This window comes from Bos indicus x Bos taurus, chromosome 19 (genome assembly GCF_003369695.1).
Source record: "Bos indicus x Bos taurus breed Angus x Brahman F1 hybrid chromosome 19, Bos_hybrid_MaternalHap_v2.0, whole genome shotgun sequence".
Lineage (NCBI taxonomy): Eukaryota > Metazoa > Chordata > Mammalia > Artiodactyla > Bovidae > Bos > Bos indicus x Bos taurus.
In genome coordinates this window covers 52675786-52695168 of record NC_040094.1, presented here as the reverse complement: position 1 = coordinate 52695168, position 19383 = coordinate 52675786, and the positions used below count along the sequence as shown (strand labels likewise).

The following is a 19383-nucleotide window of genomic DNA, read 5'->3' as shown; positions in this document are numbered from 1 at the left end:
TGTTCCCAGTCTTCCAGATCCACACTCCCCCTCAGCTTCTTGTCGTTTGCAGATTATAAGAACATGTATTTTTTTTTTTTGGAAAAAAGAAAAGCAGCTTGAGTCTTTAAAAATGTCAGCGTTGTCAGAGATGCAAGTGGAGAGGACTCTTCTGGATTTAAGAGGCTGAAGACTCTGACTCCCGGAGGAGAGATAAGAATTCTGGTGCCGCTGGAGGTTAATTCCTCGTAACCCCTGATTTAGCCTGTTTATGACTGACTTGTTCCAGATGCTCACAGAGCAGCATTAGATAAACAGAATGCTGATTTATTGAGAGAAAGACCTGAGGAGCTGGGTGTGTGGTCCCGGGTTGGGGAGTAGCTCTCAGGCGGGGCGCCATCAGGGCCCCTGCACATCGGGGCTCCAGGCCCCGCGATGCAGGCGCTGACGGAAGAGGGTCTGTGTCAGTGGCCGCCCTCCCTGGGTCAGGATGGCCGCGGGCCAGTGCACACGAGTCATGATCTCCAGCTGTAGAAGCTGATGTGCTGGCCACACCATGATGCTCCCTACTGTCTTGGATGGTTCAGCCAAAAAACGTGTGCGCGGTACATAACATGCGTGTGTTGGGAAGAGAGCTGGGGAGCCTGGTGGAGGGTGAGTGGGTACCTGCTTCACTATTTTTGCGGCTTTGGGGAGGTTTGGAGGGTGGGGCTGGGAGAAGTGTGTTCTGTCTTCTCAGCGCTGATGAGGACAGATTGACGGTCACACTGATCACAGGGCTGTGGGTGGAACCTGTGGGTGTGGCTACAGAACTGGCCTCCGTTCAAGTCCCCAAAGGGTCAGCATTCAGTGCCCTGAGGGACTGCCTGATGTCTCGTGGAGATCGGGTGGGAGGCAGGGCTGCACCCGGGCTGACCTCAGGCTTAAGAATCAGTGAGATGAGCCTCCCTGCCAAGCTCCACCCCGCCATCTCTGGGTCGTCCAGGGCCACAGGCCTCCTTTGTTCTCCTGGCCCGCAGGCGGCTCTCCTTCCTGACCTGCCTGGCCCACTCGCCCTTAACTCCACCCTATTCCTCACCGGCCCACGGTTTGTTCTCCTCTCCTGAGAAGGAGCATGGCCACCACGGAGGCAGGGCCTCTGGTTAACTCTCTCACCTGCAGCGGCACCTGCACGGAGCATGTGCTCACAAAACAACTGTCAGAGGGGTAAGTAAGATGAAGGTGAGCAAGTGCCCCAGGCTGCGAGCAGGTCACCTTCGTCACAGTAGCAACTCCCACATCAAGACACCAGCCTGCAGTTTCTAGAGTCTGTGCCTTTTAAAACTCTGGTACATGTAACTTTCTCTAGTCTCCTGGACTCTTTTATCTTTTCCCAAAGATCCCAATTTGGGGAAACACTTGAATGTTTCTGAGATCTGAGATATCAGTGGTGGGTCGTACATCCCCGAACACATGTAAAGTGAGTGAAGACATCTCACTCCTGACTCTCGCCGCTCCTCCTGTATCACAGCGGGACCCTGCCCTTTGGGCGGCTAGACCTGGCCTGGAGCTCCAAGCGAGCGGCTCCAGCCCCTGGCCTCCTGTGGGCCTTGGTCCTGCTCACGCCACTCTGCTCAGGGTCTGCCCCGCTGCCGTCCTCCCGGGTGTGGGGCCTTCCCACACCAGGGCCCCCTTTTCCTCAGCCGTGCCCTCACCTTCCGGCACATCCCACACTGCCTCTGTGCTGGCGGGGTCTCTAGGTTCTGCCTTCTCCTCCCCTTGGTGGGTGCCTTTGGGCCCCAGGCACTGGCCAACACTCACCCTGGCCGATGCCGGGCCCTTCCACCTTGTCCTTATCCTGAGGTTCTTGCCAGGGGCTGTGCACCATTCTTAAGAATCTGTTGGGAATTTTTTTGTATCAGTGGTAAAGTAGAAGCAGAGCGACAGCCCTGGTGCTTTCCCTGGCTCACGATCCCTGGGTTTGGTAGAAGCCAGCTCCTACTAGGGGGCCAGTGGGGGCAAAGTCTCCCCTGGGGCAGCCCCCCACCCTCCTGGCTGAGCTCTGAAGCAACAGGGATGCTGAGTCACCCCGACTTGCTGGAGAGGCAAGCTCCTCGTTGTGGAATCAATTCCTATTAGTATCTGCAGCCTCGTCTTCCCAGGAGATTTGGACGAGCCTGGAGCAGGGAGCAGGCCCTGCAGAGGTGGCAGTGGGTGCCTGGGAGGGGCGCTGGCTGTGGAGGAACCTCGGAGGGCCTGGCAGCGCTGAGGCTCCAGCCCCTGACGTGGTCACGGTGCTGGCCAGAGGCCCCCTGTTTACTCAGCTCCCCAGCATCCCCCCAGGATCTGCTGGCTGGTGGACTTTCTTTCTCTAAGAAGATGGGAAAAACCTCAAAAATCGTGTTGTGAAGATTGTTTACAAACAGAATTTAGAGTTGTTATAAAACTGCTTCCTAAGGAGAGAGCTGATTGTCACAGCAGCAGTGTTTGTAACAGCCTGAAAGTGGAAACACCCAAATGTCCACCGGCGGACATCAGTGGATGACTAGGTAAAGTGTGACCCCTTCCCTGGAATGTCATCCGACTAGGGAGGGAATGAAGCCCTGACACACTGCCGCCGGTGAGCCTCAAAAACCAAAAACACGCTCGGCGAGGGAGCTAGACACAAAGGTCTGCATCATGGGATCCCGTGGATAGGAGACACCCTGAGCAGGGAGATCCGTATAGGCACTAGATGAGTGGTTGCCCAAGCCTGGAGGGAAAGGGGAGTGACCTCTGATGGGGACAGGTTTCTGGAGTGACGAGAACCTTCTGGAATTAGGAGCGGCGGTTGCTCAACCTTGTGACTGCCCTTGAGGACAGAGTGGCCTGTTGGGGGCCCCAGAGGCCGGGCTCTCCAGCCCTCCCTGTCCAGCCACCCTGGCTCCAGGGTTGTGTCCCTGTTGGGGGCCATGTCCCTACTAAGAGGCTAGACCAGTTCTTTGTGCGTCTGTCACCCAGGACAAGGCCACCACCCTGGGGGACAAGGGCCCTGCCTGGCTCCCAAGGCCACCGCCCTGCCTCTTTTCAGGGGCCCACACACCATCTGCAGGATGCTTGGGCTCCCCAGCCCCAGGTGTCCAGAGCAAAGTGGGTGGCGACTGTCCTGACGTTGTCCTGGCCTAGTTGCACCACCAGCCAGACTGTGATGGAGGGAAAGGTGGTGACCGGCACATCGCCTGTGTCTGTGCGGAAGCACTGCCCCAGCCCCCGCCTTCCCCTGGGGGCAGGGAGCTGCCGTGTGTACCGGATTCCGCCTCCCGGCTTAACCAAAGCCGGGAGGCGGGTGTTTGATGAGGTTACCGGGAGTACCAGGAATTTTTAAACTGAGAGCTGAAGGGCGTGCAGCCGGAGGTGACTCACCGCTGACCTGGTGGCCTCCTCGCAGGGTAAACACGGTGGCAGGGCCGAGGAGGGCGTCGCCCAATTCTCAGGTGCCTGTGTGTGTTTCTCATGTGGTTCTGTCCCGGGTGAAGCCCCGTGGCACCTGTGTGTGCCCTTCTCCTGTCTCTGCTCCCAAAGGGCCACTCTCGAACCCTCCTCAGTGCCAGGGTGGTCTGCCCACCACCCCCTCTGCAGCACCCGGGGGCCTGGCCACCTGCCCACTGCCCCCTGTGTTCACACGTCTTGGGACCCTGGCAGGCCCACCAGCTGGTGGCACTTGAGCTGGTTACCCTGCTCGCCCACTGTTTGCTCTGGTGAGGCCAGGTCTGAGCTGCTACCTTAAACCTGGTTTTTTGAGTTTAGGACCCACCTGCACTGTAGACCCGGACCTGGATTCCCAAACAGGCCTTGTTCAAAGCCCACGGCCCCCTCCTCCCTGGGCGGGGTGGGCCTGTGAAGGTGTGCCCCCTCGTGCTGTCCTTTGAGCTCGGAGAAGCGGGGAGGCACACGGAACCCAGGGACGGGATGAGGCTCTGGCTGGCCCCCTGGCACCAAGGACCTTCACTAGCCCACCTCCCAGGACCCGGAAGGACCTTGGGTTAAAAAGGACCAGTGAGTGTTCACGCCGACGCCTGAGGCTCCCAGCTTTCCTGGGGAGCTGAGTTCGGGGCACAGGCTCATCTCGGGGCGGGGTGACCATCTCCTTCCTGCAGCTGGCCCAGTGCCCCATGGTGCTTCGAGTCCACCGCCCAGTGGCTCGCACATGCTCACACCACCACCTTGCAGACGTGTCACGGGACTTACTGCAGTGGCTTGTAAAACACACTGTGTAAGTTCCCCGTGTGGACCGGCTTGTGTAACCACTGGCTTTTAGCTCAGAGCCATGTGCCTGTTCCCTGCATGCACCCCCGGGGACTGGTGGGGTCTCTGGCCAGCAGAGGCGATGGGGTGCGTCCCAGTACATTGATGGAGCCTGGGGTGCAGGGGCCAGAATCCTCGAGAATCTACGCATACTCTTCTAGGCAACAAAAATTCCTTTTTTAAAGGATTTGCTGTTTGTTGTTGTTTTTTGCCATTTTTCAAATGATCTTGAATTAGTTGTGTACGGCCTTTTAAGGAAATAACGTGTTTTCAGTTTGACCTGGATGTTAACTTAGGATTCTGGGGCCACGAGTACGGCCCACAACGCCACTTACTGTGTTATTCATGCACTTCGTGGTGCTTGAGAGAGCCCTTGGGGCCCGAGGGTGACCTGTGGGTCCAGACTTAGGTGCGCACCATTCTTGACACAGGACAGTGTCCCCACAGATCTGGGGGATCGTCACCCCGCTCGGGAGCTGCAGGTCTGTGCCAGGCGGGTCAGGGTGGCGGCAGCCTGGCATTGTCCCCTGGGCTGCCTGCTTCTGTTTGTCTCAGTGGTTCCTTTTCAGCCAAGGACAGGGACCAGGAACCTTCTGTCCCCTGTTGTCCTTGGCCAGGCCCCTGGGATCGGGGTGGAGAAGTGGATCAGGGCTAGGAGAGGGTGAGTAAGACTTGAACAGTATCCTGCTGGGGCAGGTCGACCTCAGCTCAGCCCTGGGCGCGTGGTTGACCATCAACCATGCTGACCACGAGCGGCCACGGTGGAGGTGGGGCCTCCTCGTCCCCAGGCGCCGCCCCTCCCTGTTTCCCTGCGCCAGACAGCACCGTCAGGCACAAGGTCAGGCTGCTCTTTGGACCCTGAGGGAAGTGACTTCCAGGGACTCTTGGTCCCAAATGGGTGTCCCCCGTACCCTGGTCCCAGAGCTGGCATCCTGGTGGCTCAGTAACGTTTATCATCTTGGGTTGGGGGTCATGTCCCGGGAGCTCCGGAGTCTGCCCCTGTTGTGGCGTCTCCCCGCCCCGTCCTCTCATCGCCCGCTCGTGGGTGAGCGTGGTCCTGGAGGCAGACCCTGTGTGGCCAAGCCCTGGTCCCTCTGGTCACTTAGCTTCCTGGAGCCGCGTGTCTACGGGAACATAGCCCTGGGGTGCTGCTGGGAGAGAGAAGGGAGCCGGAGGCTCACGCACACAGCCACAAGTGTGCCCATTCCACACCCACGTGCAACATGGCCACACACGCTCACACCCACTCTCTCTGCATTCATGCAGGCACTCACTCCCACACACACCCTGTGTACCCACATGCACACGCCTTTCCCCACTCACACCCACACAGACACTGCGTTCACACCCACGTGCTCACTCACGCTCACATGCTGTGGTACGGGCCCTGCCCGCGAGCACCCTTCACGGCCTCAGGCTGGGTCTGGGCGTCTTCCTCTCTCCACAGCAGCCGTGCACGGCCTGCTGCCTTTGGTGCCAGCCTGGGGTCTGTTTCCTCACGTATCGCCTGGGAGGGGGTCTCCTCTCCACTGGCACAGGCGGCAGGCTGGATGTTCAGCCCAGGGCCTGGTGAACCCCAGCCACGTGTGATCCGAACCCATGACCGAGGGGACCTGCCAACATGCTTGTATCTCCTCTTTTGGCTGCACCTCACGGCTTGCAGGATCTTAGTTCCCAGACCCGGGATTGAACCTGTGCCCTCAACAGTAAAATCGCCATGTCCTAACCACTAGACCACCAGGAAAATCACCCCCCACCCATGTCGCCTGATGGGGACGTGCGGTTGGCTTTGCGGGGCCTGTTCCCTAGTACAGGACAGCTCCTCCCAGCCGCCAGATGACCTTCAGAGGAGCTCTCGTCTTTTCCTCCTCCCTCAATAGACATCCATATGTCCAAGGCGAAGCCAGTCTTTTGGGAACTCAGTCCAGCAGCACACTGAGAGTGAGAACTCAGAATTCAGACAGGAGGCAGGGCTCCAGAGCCTGCAGGGTGGAAGTGGGCACCACAGCCATCTAACAGCCCACTGACCTTGGGCAGCCTGCCCCAAGGATTGGTGGAGTCTGACCACATGTGGTCAGTGGTCACCATGCCCTGTGGTCATCAGGGCTGAGAGCAGCTGGTGGAATGGCCTGATGACCAGGAGGAGCTGGCCTCCCCCAAACCCCACTTTGTTTCTGGGAGGGATCACCTGCATGCCATCCATGTGACCTTGGAGGGCAGACAGCGTTGTCCCTTTAGGGCAGGAGGCACAGGAACTGTTCTGCTTTCTAGCAAGCCTCTTGGAGACCAGGGGTGCTCCTCATGGCTGCCCCCCACCAAAGAATTCTCTGGATCATGTGAGCCCTGAGTGGCCTGGCCACGAGGGGAGGGACATCCTGGTGTAGGCAGCACCTCCGGGACGGTTAGTCAGCAGATCCCGAGGGCAGGGACAGGCCTTCCTCCATATGGCCACAGTGCGTGGTCAGCGCCTGTTTAGCAAATACTTGCCAGTGGCATGGATGCAGCCCACACTGCCCGTTCCAGACCCACTCTCTGCAGGGGAGGAAGTGAGCCATTTGTCCACGGAGGTCCTTTGTGCTGACTTGGGGGGTGTGGGCGGTGGCCCTGAGGGTCACTGGAGGCAGTTGTTGTGTGTGCCCCAGCTCGGAGCTTCTATACCACGGCGTTGATTTGGGGTGCTGGATGTTGGAGCTCTGCTGACCATAGCATGTCTTGGGCCATGGGGTCCTTCCCTCCACAGTCGCCCCACCTTCCACACTATGTCCCAGGACACACGGGCTGCTCGTCAAGGCTGCCGCCTCTGCCTGGGCCTGAGGTGGTTGGGGCAGTGGTAGTTGGCGCCTACGAGTGAGAGTAGATGCCGGTGCTCGTGGGATAGCAGGCAGGGTTGAAACCTGCAAAAGTAGGGCCTCTCATCTGACCTCTACCGTGAACCTCGGCTCCGATGCAGACACCCGCAAGCCCCCAGAGACACCAAGCAACTGTGCGTCCTTGTTCTAGAATTTCCCATCTCTCTGGGTGGCATCACCTGGAGAGGCACCCCTCCGCCTGCCCCCAGCGCACCCCTGCCCGCCTTCCGGTCCCTAGACCACAGCAACCCCAGTGCCCAGCCCACCGGTGCGTGCTCCCCGACTGTGGAGGGGTAATGGGGCAGTGATCCTGAGACTCTCGCTTCCCTTCTGCTTTTCTCTCCTGCCATCTGCCTTCCAGGGGACGTTCTCTTCCAGATGGCCGAAGTCCACAGGCAGATTCAGAATCAGCTGGAAGAAATGGTGAGTCGTAGCCTCCCAGGGAGGCCCGGGGAGGGAGGGGCAGCTGCAGGTGGGCTGGCGCTGTCGGAGGAAAGTGGAGGAGGTGAGCATGTGCCTCGCCGTGCGTCCCCTAGGGAGGCGTGTGCTGCTCTGGGTCACACTCGGGTCTGGGGCATACCCAGGGCCCAAGACAGAAGTCACATATGAAGGAGGTGACCATCGTGGGGCCTAGGGGTATACAGAAGGACCTGGGAGAGCAGGGCACAGGCCAGATGGGGTCTTACACTCAGCTGGCCACGAAGGCCAGGCTCCAGTTCAGCAGTCTCTCCCGGGGCCGCCTGTTTCCATGGGGCCACCAGGGTCATTGGCTCACAGGTCAGACAGGCTCCTCTCTCCCATGGGGGTACCCAGCGTCCTGGGCACCCTTGTCGTGGTGACCGGCCCCCTCTCCTAGGTGGCTCCCTCCCTCGGGGCGTACATCAGAGCTGACCTCTGTTTTCTCTCGGTACCAGCTGAAGTCTTTTCACAACGAGCTGCTCACACAGCTGGAGCAGAAGGTGGAGCTGGACTCCAGGTACCTGAGTGTAAGTAGCCCACCCGTTCCTGCTGGTCCACCTGCCCTGCTTGGGCTTTGTGTGAACACTTCTTCAGTCCAAGGGGTTTCCAGCTTCCTGTGAGCTCTGCGTCCTGTAGTTTTCCGCAGCTCCTCTGACATTTTGTGCCCCTTTGAGACCAAACGTGACCCCTTGGTGGACTCCTGCATCAGATGCCCCACACGCCCTGGTCCTCTGCCCCTGCCTCTCAGCTGCTTTAGTAAAAACGATGATGTGCAGTGGCCATCGTGTGGAACCTGCACGAGCTCCTCTGACCTGCTGTCACGAGTTTCCTTGTCCCGTCCCCTCCCCCAGGTTGACCAGAAGGGCGAGGGGCCTGGACTCCCGGTGCTCATTACACGAATTCACACCCTTCCCGCCCCGGGGTGGAAGAGGGAGGCCCAGCTGGCGGTCCCAGCCCTGATCTTTATCTCCAGGGTGCGCAGAGCTGAGGCCTCAGGTTTGCAGCCGCGCAAGTCCTGCCATCCACGAGCTTGGGCCTCCGTGGCCCTGTGGAGAGCGGGAGGGGCACGCTGGCTCACTGCCCACATTGTCTTGGCACTCGTTTCTCAGGCTGCCCTGAAGAAATACCAGACGGAGCAGAGGAGCAAAGGTGACGCGCTGGACAAGTGCCAAGCTGAGCTGAAGAAACTCCGCAAAAAGAGCCAAGGGAGCAAAAACCCCCAGAAGTACTCGGACAAGGAGCTGCAGGTAGGACCCGGCTGCACGTGCCGGGCGCCCTGCCTGCAGGGACACGCCGGAGGGCTCGGGCCCCTGTTATGGTGTCAGGACTCTCGGTCCTTTCAGAGAGCAGTGAAGGACAGGCCCTCCTGATGGATCAGACCCAGGCTCCACTCTCCTAGGGGATTTCCGGTGGGGGTGCCCCACGTCCCAGAGCTGGCAGCCCTGTCCTGCAGCCTCGGTGGGTGCCATGGCTCTCTGCCAAAGGAGCAGAACCCACAGGGAACCTTCCTGCCTCAGAGAGAGACCTCAGACCGCTACTCCGATTGACTCACAAATGCCCACGCCCAGCGTGGGCTCAGAGCCTCCATCAGGCAGACACTGGCCCGTTCAGCATCTCAGGGGCCCTGCGGTGTGAGGCAGATGGCGCTACAGGACACAGGAGGGGCAGCCCTGGTTGCAGACATTGTGTGCTGGGGTGGGGGCAAGGAATTAGGACAGTGTGGCCTGTGACAGGCATGGCCCCGATACACCTGACTCACCAGAACCCCGCCGCCAGTTGACATAGATCGGGCCCAGACGCTGTTCTCCAAGGTCGTGCGTCCGAGGAGGAGAAACAGGACAGCCACCCCCCCCAACCCGGTCAGCAGTGGACGCGCTTCCTGGGCACAAGCATGGGGTGACCCCTGGGGTGGACCCCTCCGCTCCTAAAGCCCTGCTCTTCCTGCCGGCCATCAGGGCAGCAAGTCTGGTGGCACCACATACACCATCGGGGCCTCCCTGCATGGCATGCCCCCTGGTGCCGACACCACTGCCCTCAAGCACCTCTGGAGCCCTCCGGGGCCACAAGGCTGCTCCTGGCCACTTGAGTAAGGCGTGGACAAGCAGGCCCCCTGCTCCCCCGGAGCAGCCCGGCCTCTGTGCCTTCTGCGCCTGGGGCTCCTGGTGGAGAGGATGGGCAGGGGACGACAGCTAAGTACCGCAACCCACCATGTGGGAAGCAGCCACGCCTGCAGGGGAGTGGGCTTCTGCAGCCCCTTCCTCACGAGTTTCTCATGGAGTTGCAGTAATAACCCAGCTCCAGCCTTTCTGTAGCATCTTTCACTTTCCCAAACCCATCCCCACCCCTCTTCTCCACCTGCCCCTTAGTCTCCTGAGGGTGCTATTGCAGTGTTAATAGCCTGGGTTATTCCACTCAGGGGCGGGGTAGGGCTGTGTTCCACCCTGTCCCTCCCAGCGTCCAGCACAGGCTGCTCACGTGGTGACAGGCAGTACGTGACCTTGTTCCAGTTATCTTCTAAGGGCGGGAAGCAGAGCGGCAGTCCGAGGAGTGTTTCTTGTTCCCTGGTGACACTGAACCTGAGAGGCCAGGCTGGGGGTCGTCAGAGTCCCTCACCCCATGTCTGTGCGGCAGGGGGCAGGCGCTTGGTGTGCTCTGAGCCGGTGGAAGGTACACCAGCTGCCCGTCTTGTGGACAGTTCTGGTCTACCTGGTGGCCTGTGGGGATGCCCAACCCACTCGGGCATCTGAGGGCCCCTCAGCACCTGGGGCTGTTCTTTCTGATCCTTGGAACCCTTGCGGACCTGGCCCAGGAGCCAGGCTCTGATGTCTGCTTTGAGGGGCTGGGAGGGCCCTGGGACCTTCTGGTGTGACAGCCCTTCCCTCCCCACCGTTTCCCCGGGAGGAGTGCCCGGCTGGCAGGGCAGGCGTGCTGAGTTGGCCCAGCCCTTCGCCTTGGCCAAGGTCCTGCGAGTCACAGAAAGCGGCTCATTAAAGACTCTTACTGAGGGAGGGCAGGACTCTGCTCTCCCCGTCTCTGTTTTTTAGAACGCCCCTCCACCTGCAGTGCTCCCACACAGGCCACCCAGTAGCAGATCAGCCGTGGGGGCAGCTCCATCCATCCAGACTGTAGTTCACGGCCCGGCCCTGGAGAGCCCGGCCTCGCCTGGACCGCAGTGACCCGGCCACTAGACGTGCCTGCTGCAAGTGGGTGTACTTGTGCACTGTCACCGAGTGGGGGTGGATTCCGGACTGTGGACCCCTGGAGATGGGGAAGGACCCCAGGCACTGGCGACCCCCTGCTCCCTCGGAGCCTCTGTGAGTCCCAGAGTCTCTGGCACCCTGGGGACCTTCACCAGGGTCTGGGCCATGTGTGGCCCAGTGGGCAGTATGTGCAGGTAGGGGTGATCCCGAGCCCCATGGCTGGCACAGGGCCCCCACCTGGGCATCTCCGAGCCACAGCCTGGGCTGACCTGAGCTGTGACACCCCTTGGCAGAGGAGATGGGACACCCAGACTGATGGAGCCTTGTGGCTCTGGTGTCCATCTGTGGGTGTGCACCCAGTGCTCCCACAGGCAGGTGGCTCAGTGCTCCTGAGACAGGTGGGCTTGCCCGGGGCAATCCCTGGGGTCACCTGTGAGCCTTCTGGAGCCCCTGGCCCACTTGTTCCGCTTCTGACTAGAGCTCAGTGTGGACAGGACACTCACCAGGGAGGGTAGAGAGGCTTCTGGGCACCTGCCAGGCACAGGTCAGCCCTTGGAGCAGCCATATGCCTCCCCAAGGCGCCTCTGCTGCCGAGCGGCCCGTCTGCACTGAGCACTGAGGTGGGGCTGTACCCGCGGGTCACGCTCCACGGGTGGTGCCAGGGGAGACTGACCGCCAGTCAGCCTGTGACGGGTTCCCCGTGACGGGGACTGGGTCAGAGCCGGCCATCTTCAGGAACTGCTGGTAATTGAGACTGTGTTTTGGGATTTCCATGAAGAGAACTGATTTTAGGTCAGGAATTAGGCACTTAGAGGCATTTGGGGCGCAAATTAGGACGCGGGCTTCTTTCTAGAAGTAGGGAGCGCCCCAAGCGCTGACCACATGGCGAGGTCACGCTCCACACCTCTGTCACCGCCGGCTCACAGGCGCTGAAGTGCCACGGGGTGGTCGTGGAGGACGCACCGCGTGTCTGACAGTGTGTGGCCACAGGCCTCGTCTGGCGCCGTCTCTGGCCTGGGGTCCTCCTCCCCAGGCGTGGGTGCATAGCTGTATTGTAGCCTGAGTGTCAGGTTCTCCAAGCTTCAAGGTGATTCTGATGGACAGCTGGCCCCCGGCTGGTCGGCGGTCTCCGGGGCTTCTGACAGAAGGGTCTGGGCTGGGGGGTGGCTGTGCCATGAGCCGTCCCCGGTGAAGCCCTTTGGGAAGGTGGAGCTGGCCAGGCTCTGGGTGCACGTCCCCCTCACAGATCCTGCAGGACCTGGCCAAGGATTTCTTCCGTTTCTGTTTCCCTCGGCCCCACCCCCAGCCCAGCTCTGATTAGGTAGGAGTCCTCGGTCTCTGAGGGGCACTGTGACTGTTAGAAAACCGAGCAGTCAACGTGCCTTTGGGATTCACATTGGTGTGTGACGTGTGACCAGCAGGGGTCATGGGGACAGAGCGCGTCCTTCCCGCCCTTGTGCAGGCTCTGAGGGAGGGGCCACTGAGACCGCAGTGGAAAGGTGAGAGCCCAGGAAGAGAAGGCTGGAGGCAGATGGGTGGGCATAGATGTGGGGCAGGGTCACCCCCAGTGTGGGCCAAACCGGCTTCCTGAGTGCAGCGGGCCAGGGCCCTTGACCATCCCTGCCAGCCCAGCACCAGGTCCTTAGCAGCCTGGTCCTTGGAGCTGCTGACCCTGGCAGGCTCCTGCTGTCAGGAGGGCAGATGGCCCAGCCACCCCAGCCCACCCACCCAGTGGGGTGGGGGTTGCCGGGGGACCCAGAACTGCTGAGAGCCCCCCTTGCGTCCTGAGCCATCCTCCGCTCTCCCTCTCTGAGATGCTGAGAGCAGGGCCTCGGGTGTTCTGGTTTGTGGGGTGTGGGCTGTTGCCAGGGCCTGTGTTGACTGCAGCGGGCAGTTCCGGCAGTCGGCTCCCCCTCCCTGGGCTCAGACTGCGGTCTGAGAAAGGGGAGAGATTCGTTCTATTTAAAGGGATGTGTAATTAACAAAGCAAAAACAAAATAACCATAATTTAGATCTTCAAAAAAGATAATGGCAGAGGCTGGTCCCGATAACACATGATGTTTGACGGCAGTGGTTTAAGCCCCTTATGTGTCTGCTGTTCTTGTTATAAAGAGCTCTTCAGTGCGAAAGACATCTATGGACAAGACATCCCAGCAGTGGGATGTCTTCTTTACTTGGAGATAAGCAGAGGTCCTCTGGGTAAAGCAACTGAAAAGCCAGAGTATCCTCTTAGGGCTTCTGTGTCCCGAGATGGCATCATCTGCTCAGTCCTCCGGGGAACTCTGCCCCCCCGCCCCGTACCTACTCCCAGTTCCCCAGATTAAGCCCCCCCAGTGGGCTGCCTAGCTAGATAACACTGTGAGAAATCTGGAGCGACTTCTGCTTTCAGAGCTGGGAGGACTTTTGGGGGCAGCGCCAGGCACATGGCCCCTGTCTTTTTGCACTGAGAGGTGGGCACATAATAAGTGTGATACAGGAAAAGCGTTTTACTGGGCAGAACACATCTAGAGTGTTATTTAGACACGTAATCATTGCGCCAGATACTAGTGAGGTGTGTTGTGTTTGTCTCTTTCCTGCTGAGTCTTTGAAATTGGGTGTGAGTTCCGTACCTGCGAAACCTCTGGGGTCACGTGAGGAGGGGCTGCCTAGTTGGGTGGTGACGTTGTGTCTCAGCCCCTGAGGAACCTGAGACCCAAAGGGTCCAGAGACTTGGCCACCCAGCAGGTGGGCACGGGAGCCCAGGTTCTGCCCTCCTCCAGGTCCCAGGGCGGCAAAGCAGACCCAGGTGGCATGGATCCCAGAAGCCACCGGGCTCCCCAGCAGCCACCGAAGCCCTGGGCTCAGGGTGCTCGCAGATTACTAAGACCCATCCCCTTGGGCCTCAAGGCCTTTGTCAGCGTGTCCAACCCACTGGTGTGGACCAAAGTGGCCTCACATTCTCTCTTTGGTCACGGAACCCTTGGCCCATCTAGTGGTGGTTGTGGGCCCCTTCTCAGGAAAATGGGCAGCCTGGGCCCCTGGATCTGTGTCACCCGCGAGGGGCACTGCGCTCTCTGCCTGAGAATGTGCCCACAGCACGTGCCCCATACTGCTGACTGCTGGCTTTTCCGCCTGCTGGCCTCTGGGAAGGAGGGCGCACTTGCCCTCTGCTCAGCCCTGGTCCCCAGCCCTGCTTGGAGCTCTTGTGCTTCAGAGAGATTCTTAACAGTCTGCTGAACCGAAGGCTGGCCATCCTGTTCTTGGCCTGGGCACAGGGTCCAAGGGTCCAGGAAAGCCACCGGCTGCCCCCAGAACGTACCCAGTGACCGGATGCAGCTGGGGGCATCCCATTCCGGCTGTTCCTTTCTGTCCATCACAGCTGCCGGGGTTCCCTCCTTGTCTCCTTGGAGTGATGGTCATGGGCAGTGACAGCTGAGGGCCAAGGGTCCCCCTGTCATTCCCCAGCTGCAGCGGTTAGGGACCGCATGGGAGAAATTTGGAGAAATGTGGGAAAGCTGGGTGGCCTATTGGGTGAGGGAGACCAGAGCCCCGGGTGTTTGCTAGAGCGCCCCTCCCCCGCTCTGAGTCACCAGGCCGCTTGCAGAGGAGACGTGTGTCCCAATCACTTTTGTCTTCTCGGATTACAGGGCTGTTCAGCCCAGGGTGACTAAGTGGGAGCGTTCCGTGGGTCTTAAATGCTTTCAGCTGGGTGTTTCTATAGTGCCGTCGCCATAGCACCCGCTAAGCCAGGAGCAGGGGTGGGGGGTGGGGAGTCAGGACGCTGGGAGCCTGGCCATGGTGCCCCCCTGTGGCGGGGACAGGCTCAGGCTATTTTCTGTGGCCTGTTTGGAACCCCTCAGGGCTGTCAGGTGAGGCACGTTCTGTCCTCTGCCCGTCCCAGAGAGTGCGGGCATTCCTGCGTGTTTGGGAATGTCCCCTGCCCACAGCGGCCAGTGTGGCCTGGGGTGTCCTCCTCTCCCGCCCCTTTGGATACGAAGCTCCTCACTTGGCCTAGATTTCTAGGGTCTGCCCTTCAAAGTGATGGCCTCTCTCCACAAGGAGGCAGCTTTGGGGAAGGTCAGGAGGGCTGGCAGTTATTCCTTGACAGAAGTGGCAGCCTGGGTCCTGGCCGGATGCTGGGTGAGGAGGAAGGGTCAGCTCTCCTGGGCTGGGCACCCCAGCCAGGGTGACGTCTCTCCTGCCCCGTCCCGGGCAGGTGTGGTCCTGGAAAGACACTGCGTGGCTCCGGGAGCCCCCGGGTCCCTGCCTGAGACCTGAGCTGCTTCTGGCCAATCTTGGGGCTTGTTTGAATAAATGGAAATCTTAAAAATAAACCGCCGCTTCCTCCCCCGGCACGGGAGGCTGCCAGGCAGCTAATGAGGCCAGCACCCCGCGCCAGCTCGCCTGGAGCCAGTTTCTCTCCCCTCCAGGGAGTGGGAACATTGAGGTGAAAGACGTTACCGCAGCCTGAAAACCCAGAAACCGGCTGTAGGACGGATGGGACGCCGGGCGGTGAGAGGGGGAGCCGTCCTCAGCAGCGGGCTCGGGGCGGGTGGACCCGGGGGGCCCACGTCCCGGTTTACACCGCTGTCCTGGGGTGACCGCTCACGGAGGTGTCTTCCTCCGCCCCCAAAGTCTCTGCTTAGGTGACCGTGGGTGCCTCCCTTGGGCTTGCCTTCTCGAGGCTCTGTGCTGACTTCTCAGGGCCTCAGCCTCTCTTACCCAGTCACCCCACGCCCACCCTGCCTCCCAGGCCTGCCTGGCACTGGAGCGGCACCCCGGAGGGTGGGAGGTGGTGACCCCAGGGACCGGCTGGCTGCGGCTTTTACTAGAGTTAAACCCCAAAGTTCTCCTTCTAGAGCTTTGCAGAGACTCTGGAAGCCCCTTAGGGGGCTCTCAGGATCACAGCTGAGCCCAGGTGCAGCCATGTACTTGAGAGCAGGCCAAGGGAGGCATCTTGGTTCAGGGCTGGTTGAAGCCTGCAGGGCCACACCGATGTTCCACTGTCCCCCGGAGTGGGTAGGACAGCCACGGAGGAGAGTGGGCGGAGGCCCTGGGGGGTTTCGGTCTAATGCCGGGTGCTATTTAGGTGATGGGATGCGGGCAGCAGGGGCCTGCATCAGTGTCCCCGTCTCTGAGCGAGCCCTGCCCCATCCAGGCCCTTGTGTCCAGCGGGTGTTCCCACCTTCAGGCCTCTTGTCCACATGGGGGCTTTGGGGTGTGAGCCAGCCCCTTGGTGGGCAGCATCTGAGGGGTCCTTTCACACAGCACAGCCTTGCCTGCTGTGGCACCCCACATCTGCAGACTCCCCCGCTTCCTAGAGGAGCCACTCTGCAGGCTGAGGGGCAGAGGCTGAAGGTCTGGGTGTGCACGGGTTTCACCACGTGGGGCTCGGGAGCAGGGAGGCGGGCTGGTGGAGGCAGCCAGCAGGGCTGCCCTGAGGGCCTCTCCCCTCCTGCTCGAACTTTGTCAGGCACACCTCGTGGCCTGGCTGGCCCTGCGGCTGCTCAGGAGGGCCAGGGCGGATTCCTCCGGGGTCGGGGAGTGGGCTGGCCACGTGGAGGCCCGTTTAAGCTCTCAGGGTGAGGAGAGTGGGGTTCAGTGTTGAAGGGAGGGTGGTCTGCACATGCAGCGGGGAGCAGGGTCCCTGTCCTGGTGAGAGTGCTGGGCAGGCAGGCTCACACTGGCAGAGCCTTGAGCTGGGGACAGCGCTGGGGACGGCCCACACCCAGCAGGCGTTTGCCCTACAGCTGCACGCCGCTGCGAAGGGGGGACCAGGGAGGGGCCAGGAACAGCCTGCACTGCACCCACCCGGCTCTGCACCACCCACCCATAATGAGTCAGAGCTGTGGGGGAGGCGGTGAGTCAGGCGGGGGAGGCCACCCCCTCGCGGCCCGGGTCTGCCCCTGCCAGAGGATGGGGCTTGATTCTGTGAAGGCTGGTCCCCCCGGCCGGCCGGCGCGGTAGAGGGGGATCCCAGTTCAGGACAGAGGAGTCTGTGCCCCTTGTGGAGCGTGGAGTGGGCTTTGGGGAGAGAGGGGAGACAGGGAGGGGGTGGAAGGCTCTCCTGCATCCCAGAGGCAGGGCCGCACAGAGACGCGGGGGGCCTGCAGGCCTCCCTGGGACAGCTGCCCCGAGTCTTGCTGGGACTGTTACTGGAACTTTCCATCCTGCAGAACCAGAGCGTTCTGGTGTGCTGTAGCATCGAACTGTGCGCTCTGCCCACTCCCGTGGGATTCGTGCGTGAACTAGTCATTTTCCAACGCACAGTGCCAGCTGAGCTGTCCTGATCTTCCGACTATCAGGATGGCTTTCGTGGTTGGTGTCTGGGTCTGAGGGAGCTGCCACACCAGCCTCACCGGGCAGTCTGCCACATGGTCCCCACACATGCAGCTGCCAGGGCACCAGGGGGCAGTGGCTCAGCGGGATAGTCTCTTGGCCAAAGTGAGTGGCCACACGGCCAAGCACCCACCCTGGTGGGCTGGCCGGGAGGTGTGCTCCGCCTCCGTGGGGCTGCTCAGAACGGGAGGTTGACGGGGTGTTGTCCTGTTGCGGGCTCATCTGCCTCTCCCACCCCCAGTACATCGATGCCATCGGCAACAAGCAGGGTGAGCTGGAGAGCTACGTGTCCGACGGCTACAAGACCGCCCTCACCGAGGAGAGGCGGAGGTTCTGCTTCCTGGTGGAGAAGCAGTGTGCCGTGGCCAAGAACTCCGCCGCCTACCACTCCAAGGTGGGTGCTTGCCCCGCACGGGACTGGGCCTCATCGGCAGAGACCGCCTCCCTGGGGAGCACGGGGGCGTGCCCCACCTTGAGCTGTGATGAGGGAACACTGTGCTGAATGTCCCGTGCATTTTCGATCTCAGGAGGAGAGTTCTGGAAGGACAGTTACCAGGTCAAGGTTGCAGATGTTTTACAACTCCCAGTAGAAATTGCCAGGTGCTTTTTTTGAGAGCAATTACACCAGTAACTCAAGCTTTCCTGGTGGCTCTGACAGTAAAGAATCTGCTTGCAATGCAGGAGACCAGGGTTCAGTCCCTGGGTCAAGAAAATCTCTTGGAGAAGGGAATGGCAACCCACTCCAGTATTCTTGCCTAGAGAATTTCATGGACAGAGGAACCTGGCTAGCTACAGTCCATGGGATCGCAAAGAGTGGAACATGACTGAACAACACTTCAAGTTTCACTTTTCACATCAGTAGCCCACTGAGAGGGTCTTCTCCAGGGAGCAAGCTCCTTGGGAGGTGCTGCAGTACCAGCCCCTATAGAGGCCAGCTTAGCCCCCCAAGGCCAGCACGACCCGGAGTACACATCTCCCCTGAAAAAACGGATAGCTTCGGTGGGGCTTCTGTTCCCCGTAGTCCACAGGTAGGAACTGGAGTGGGGTCAGAGCTGTCAGCTGGAACATTCCAGAATGTTCTGAGAGCTTAGGTGTAGTTAGGCAGCCCTAGCCAACGAGGGAGACCCTCATTTGTGTCCTTTTTCCGTAAAGGTGTTCTGGGGGCAGCACCTCACACGTGTTTGATCTGACTCAGCTTCTGGTCCCCAGGCTGGCAGATGCCCTCAGCCTCCATGGAGAGGCTCCTGCCTGCCTGGGCCTGCCCGAGGGCCTGCTGCTGCCACAGGTGCAGCGCAAGGACAGTGATGGGCCTTGTGTCCTCTGCAGGGTCGGGGTGGGGCCACCCCGCCATGTGAGACTGCATTCAGGTCCTGTGCCTGGAGGACTGGCTGGCAGCGGGGAGGTGCTTGCTAGAGCTGCAGTGCTCCGGCAGGGCCGCCGCAGCGCCCACGCGGCTCCAGCAGCCGTGCGGCAGGCGTGTACGCCCTCTGGCGGCCGCTGGGCCCTGTGGCTGCTCAGGAGAGCGAGGACCCATCCGTGATGGAAGGAAGGCAGGAAAGCCATTCTTTTCTAGGATGCCACCATCTCTGTTTCCTGCGGGAGGGCAGATCGTGTGTATGCGAGATGACTTCCCAAGAAACGACCCCAGCCCCCCAGGAGGTTTGAGAAAGGCACAAGCCCCGGGTCTGGGGCACCAGGGCATGAAGGCAGAGCCCCACTGCTATTCCTAGCAGCAGGCAGCTAACATTTCCCTGTTGTCTGGGTTCAGGCCTGACAATGACAGGGCCATCAACTGAGGGGGATCCCTGAGTGGTCCCTGTTGGTGAGGGTTCCTGCTGACCCAGTTTTTTACCACCAGCCCAGACCCATCAACTGTTCCTTTCAGCCAGAGGCTGGATTGTAACTGTCTTCAGTTTGGGCCATTGCACAGGGAATGTGGCCACTGACATGTAAGCCAACTGCCCTGGCTGTTTTCCAGTTAAACGTTCTACGCAGATGAGCAGCCAGCCCTCATGGCCCCTGGTCTAAACCGGAAGTTGGGGAGGGGCCCTGGCCTGCTCCAAAGGGCTGTTTGTCCAGCATCCCCCAGTTTTCCCATGTGGGCGCCACCTCCCAGCCCCAGACACAGGTCAAAAGAAGTGGGAAGATAAGTGAGGAGAGACAGGGCTGGACAGACCCATCCGAGGTCCTGGAGACCTTAACTGCCCTAAGCTCCACCCAGGGTGGGTCTGGGGTCTGCATGGAAACACAGTTGTATCATGTGCTGCAGGTAGGGTAGCCCACGTCGGCCAGAGGGCTAGGACAGGGGAGGCAGA

General features: G+C 60.6%; 1 protein-coding gene across 4 annotated transcripts in view; it reads left to right on the top strand.

The window, feature by feature from the left end:
* The window catches only part of BAIAP2 (BAI1 associated protein 2), a 63610-nt gene that overhangs the window by 30298 nt on the left and 13929 nt on the right, over positions 1 to 19383 (top strand). For all 4 annotated transcript variants that reach the window (XM_027518034.1, XM_027518032.1, XM_027518035.1 and 1 more), the window contains exons 4-7: positions 7453 to 7514; positions 8006 to 8077; positions 8660 to 8797; positions 17310 to 17462. In XM_027518034.1, coding sequence (XP_027373835.1) covers positions 7453 to 7514; positions 8006 to 8077; positions 8660 to 8797; positions 17310 to 17462 — 425 coding nt within the window. The remainder of the gene's footprint in view (positions 1 to 7452; positions 7515 to 8005; positions 8078 to 8659; positions 8798 to 17309; positions 17463 to 19383) is intronic.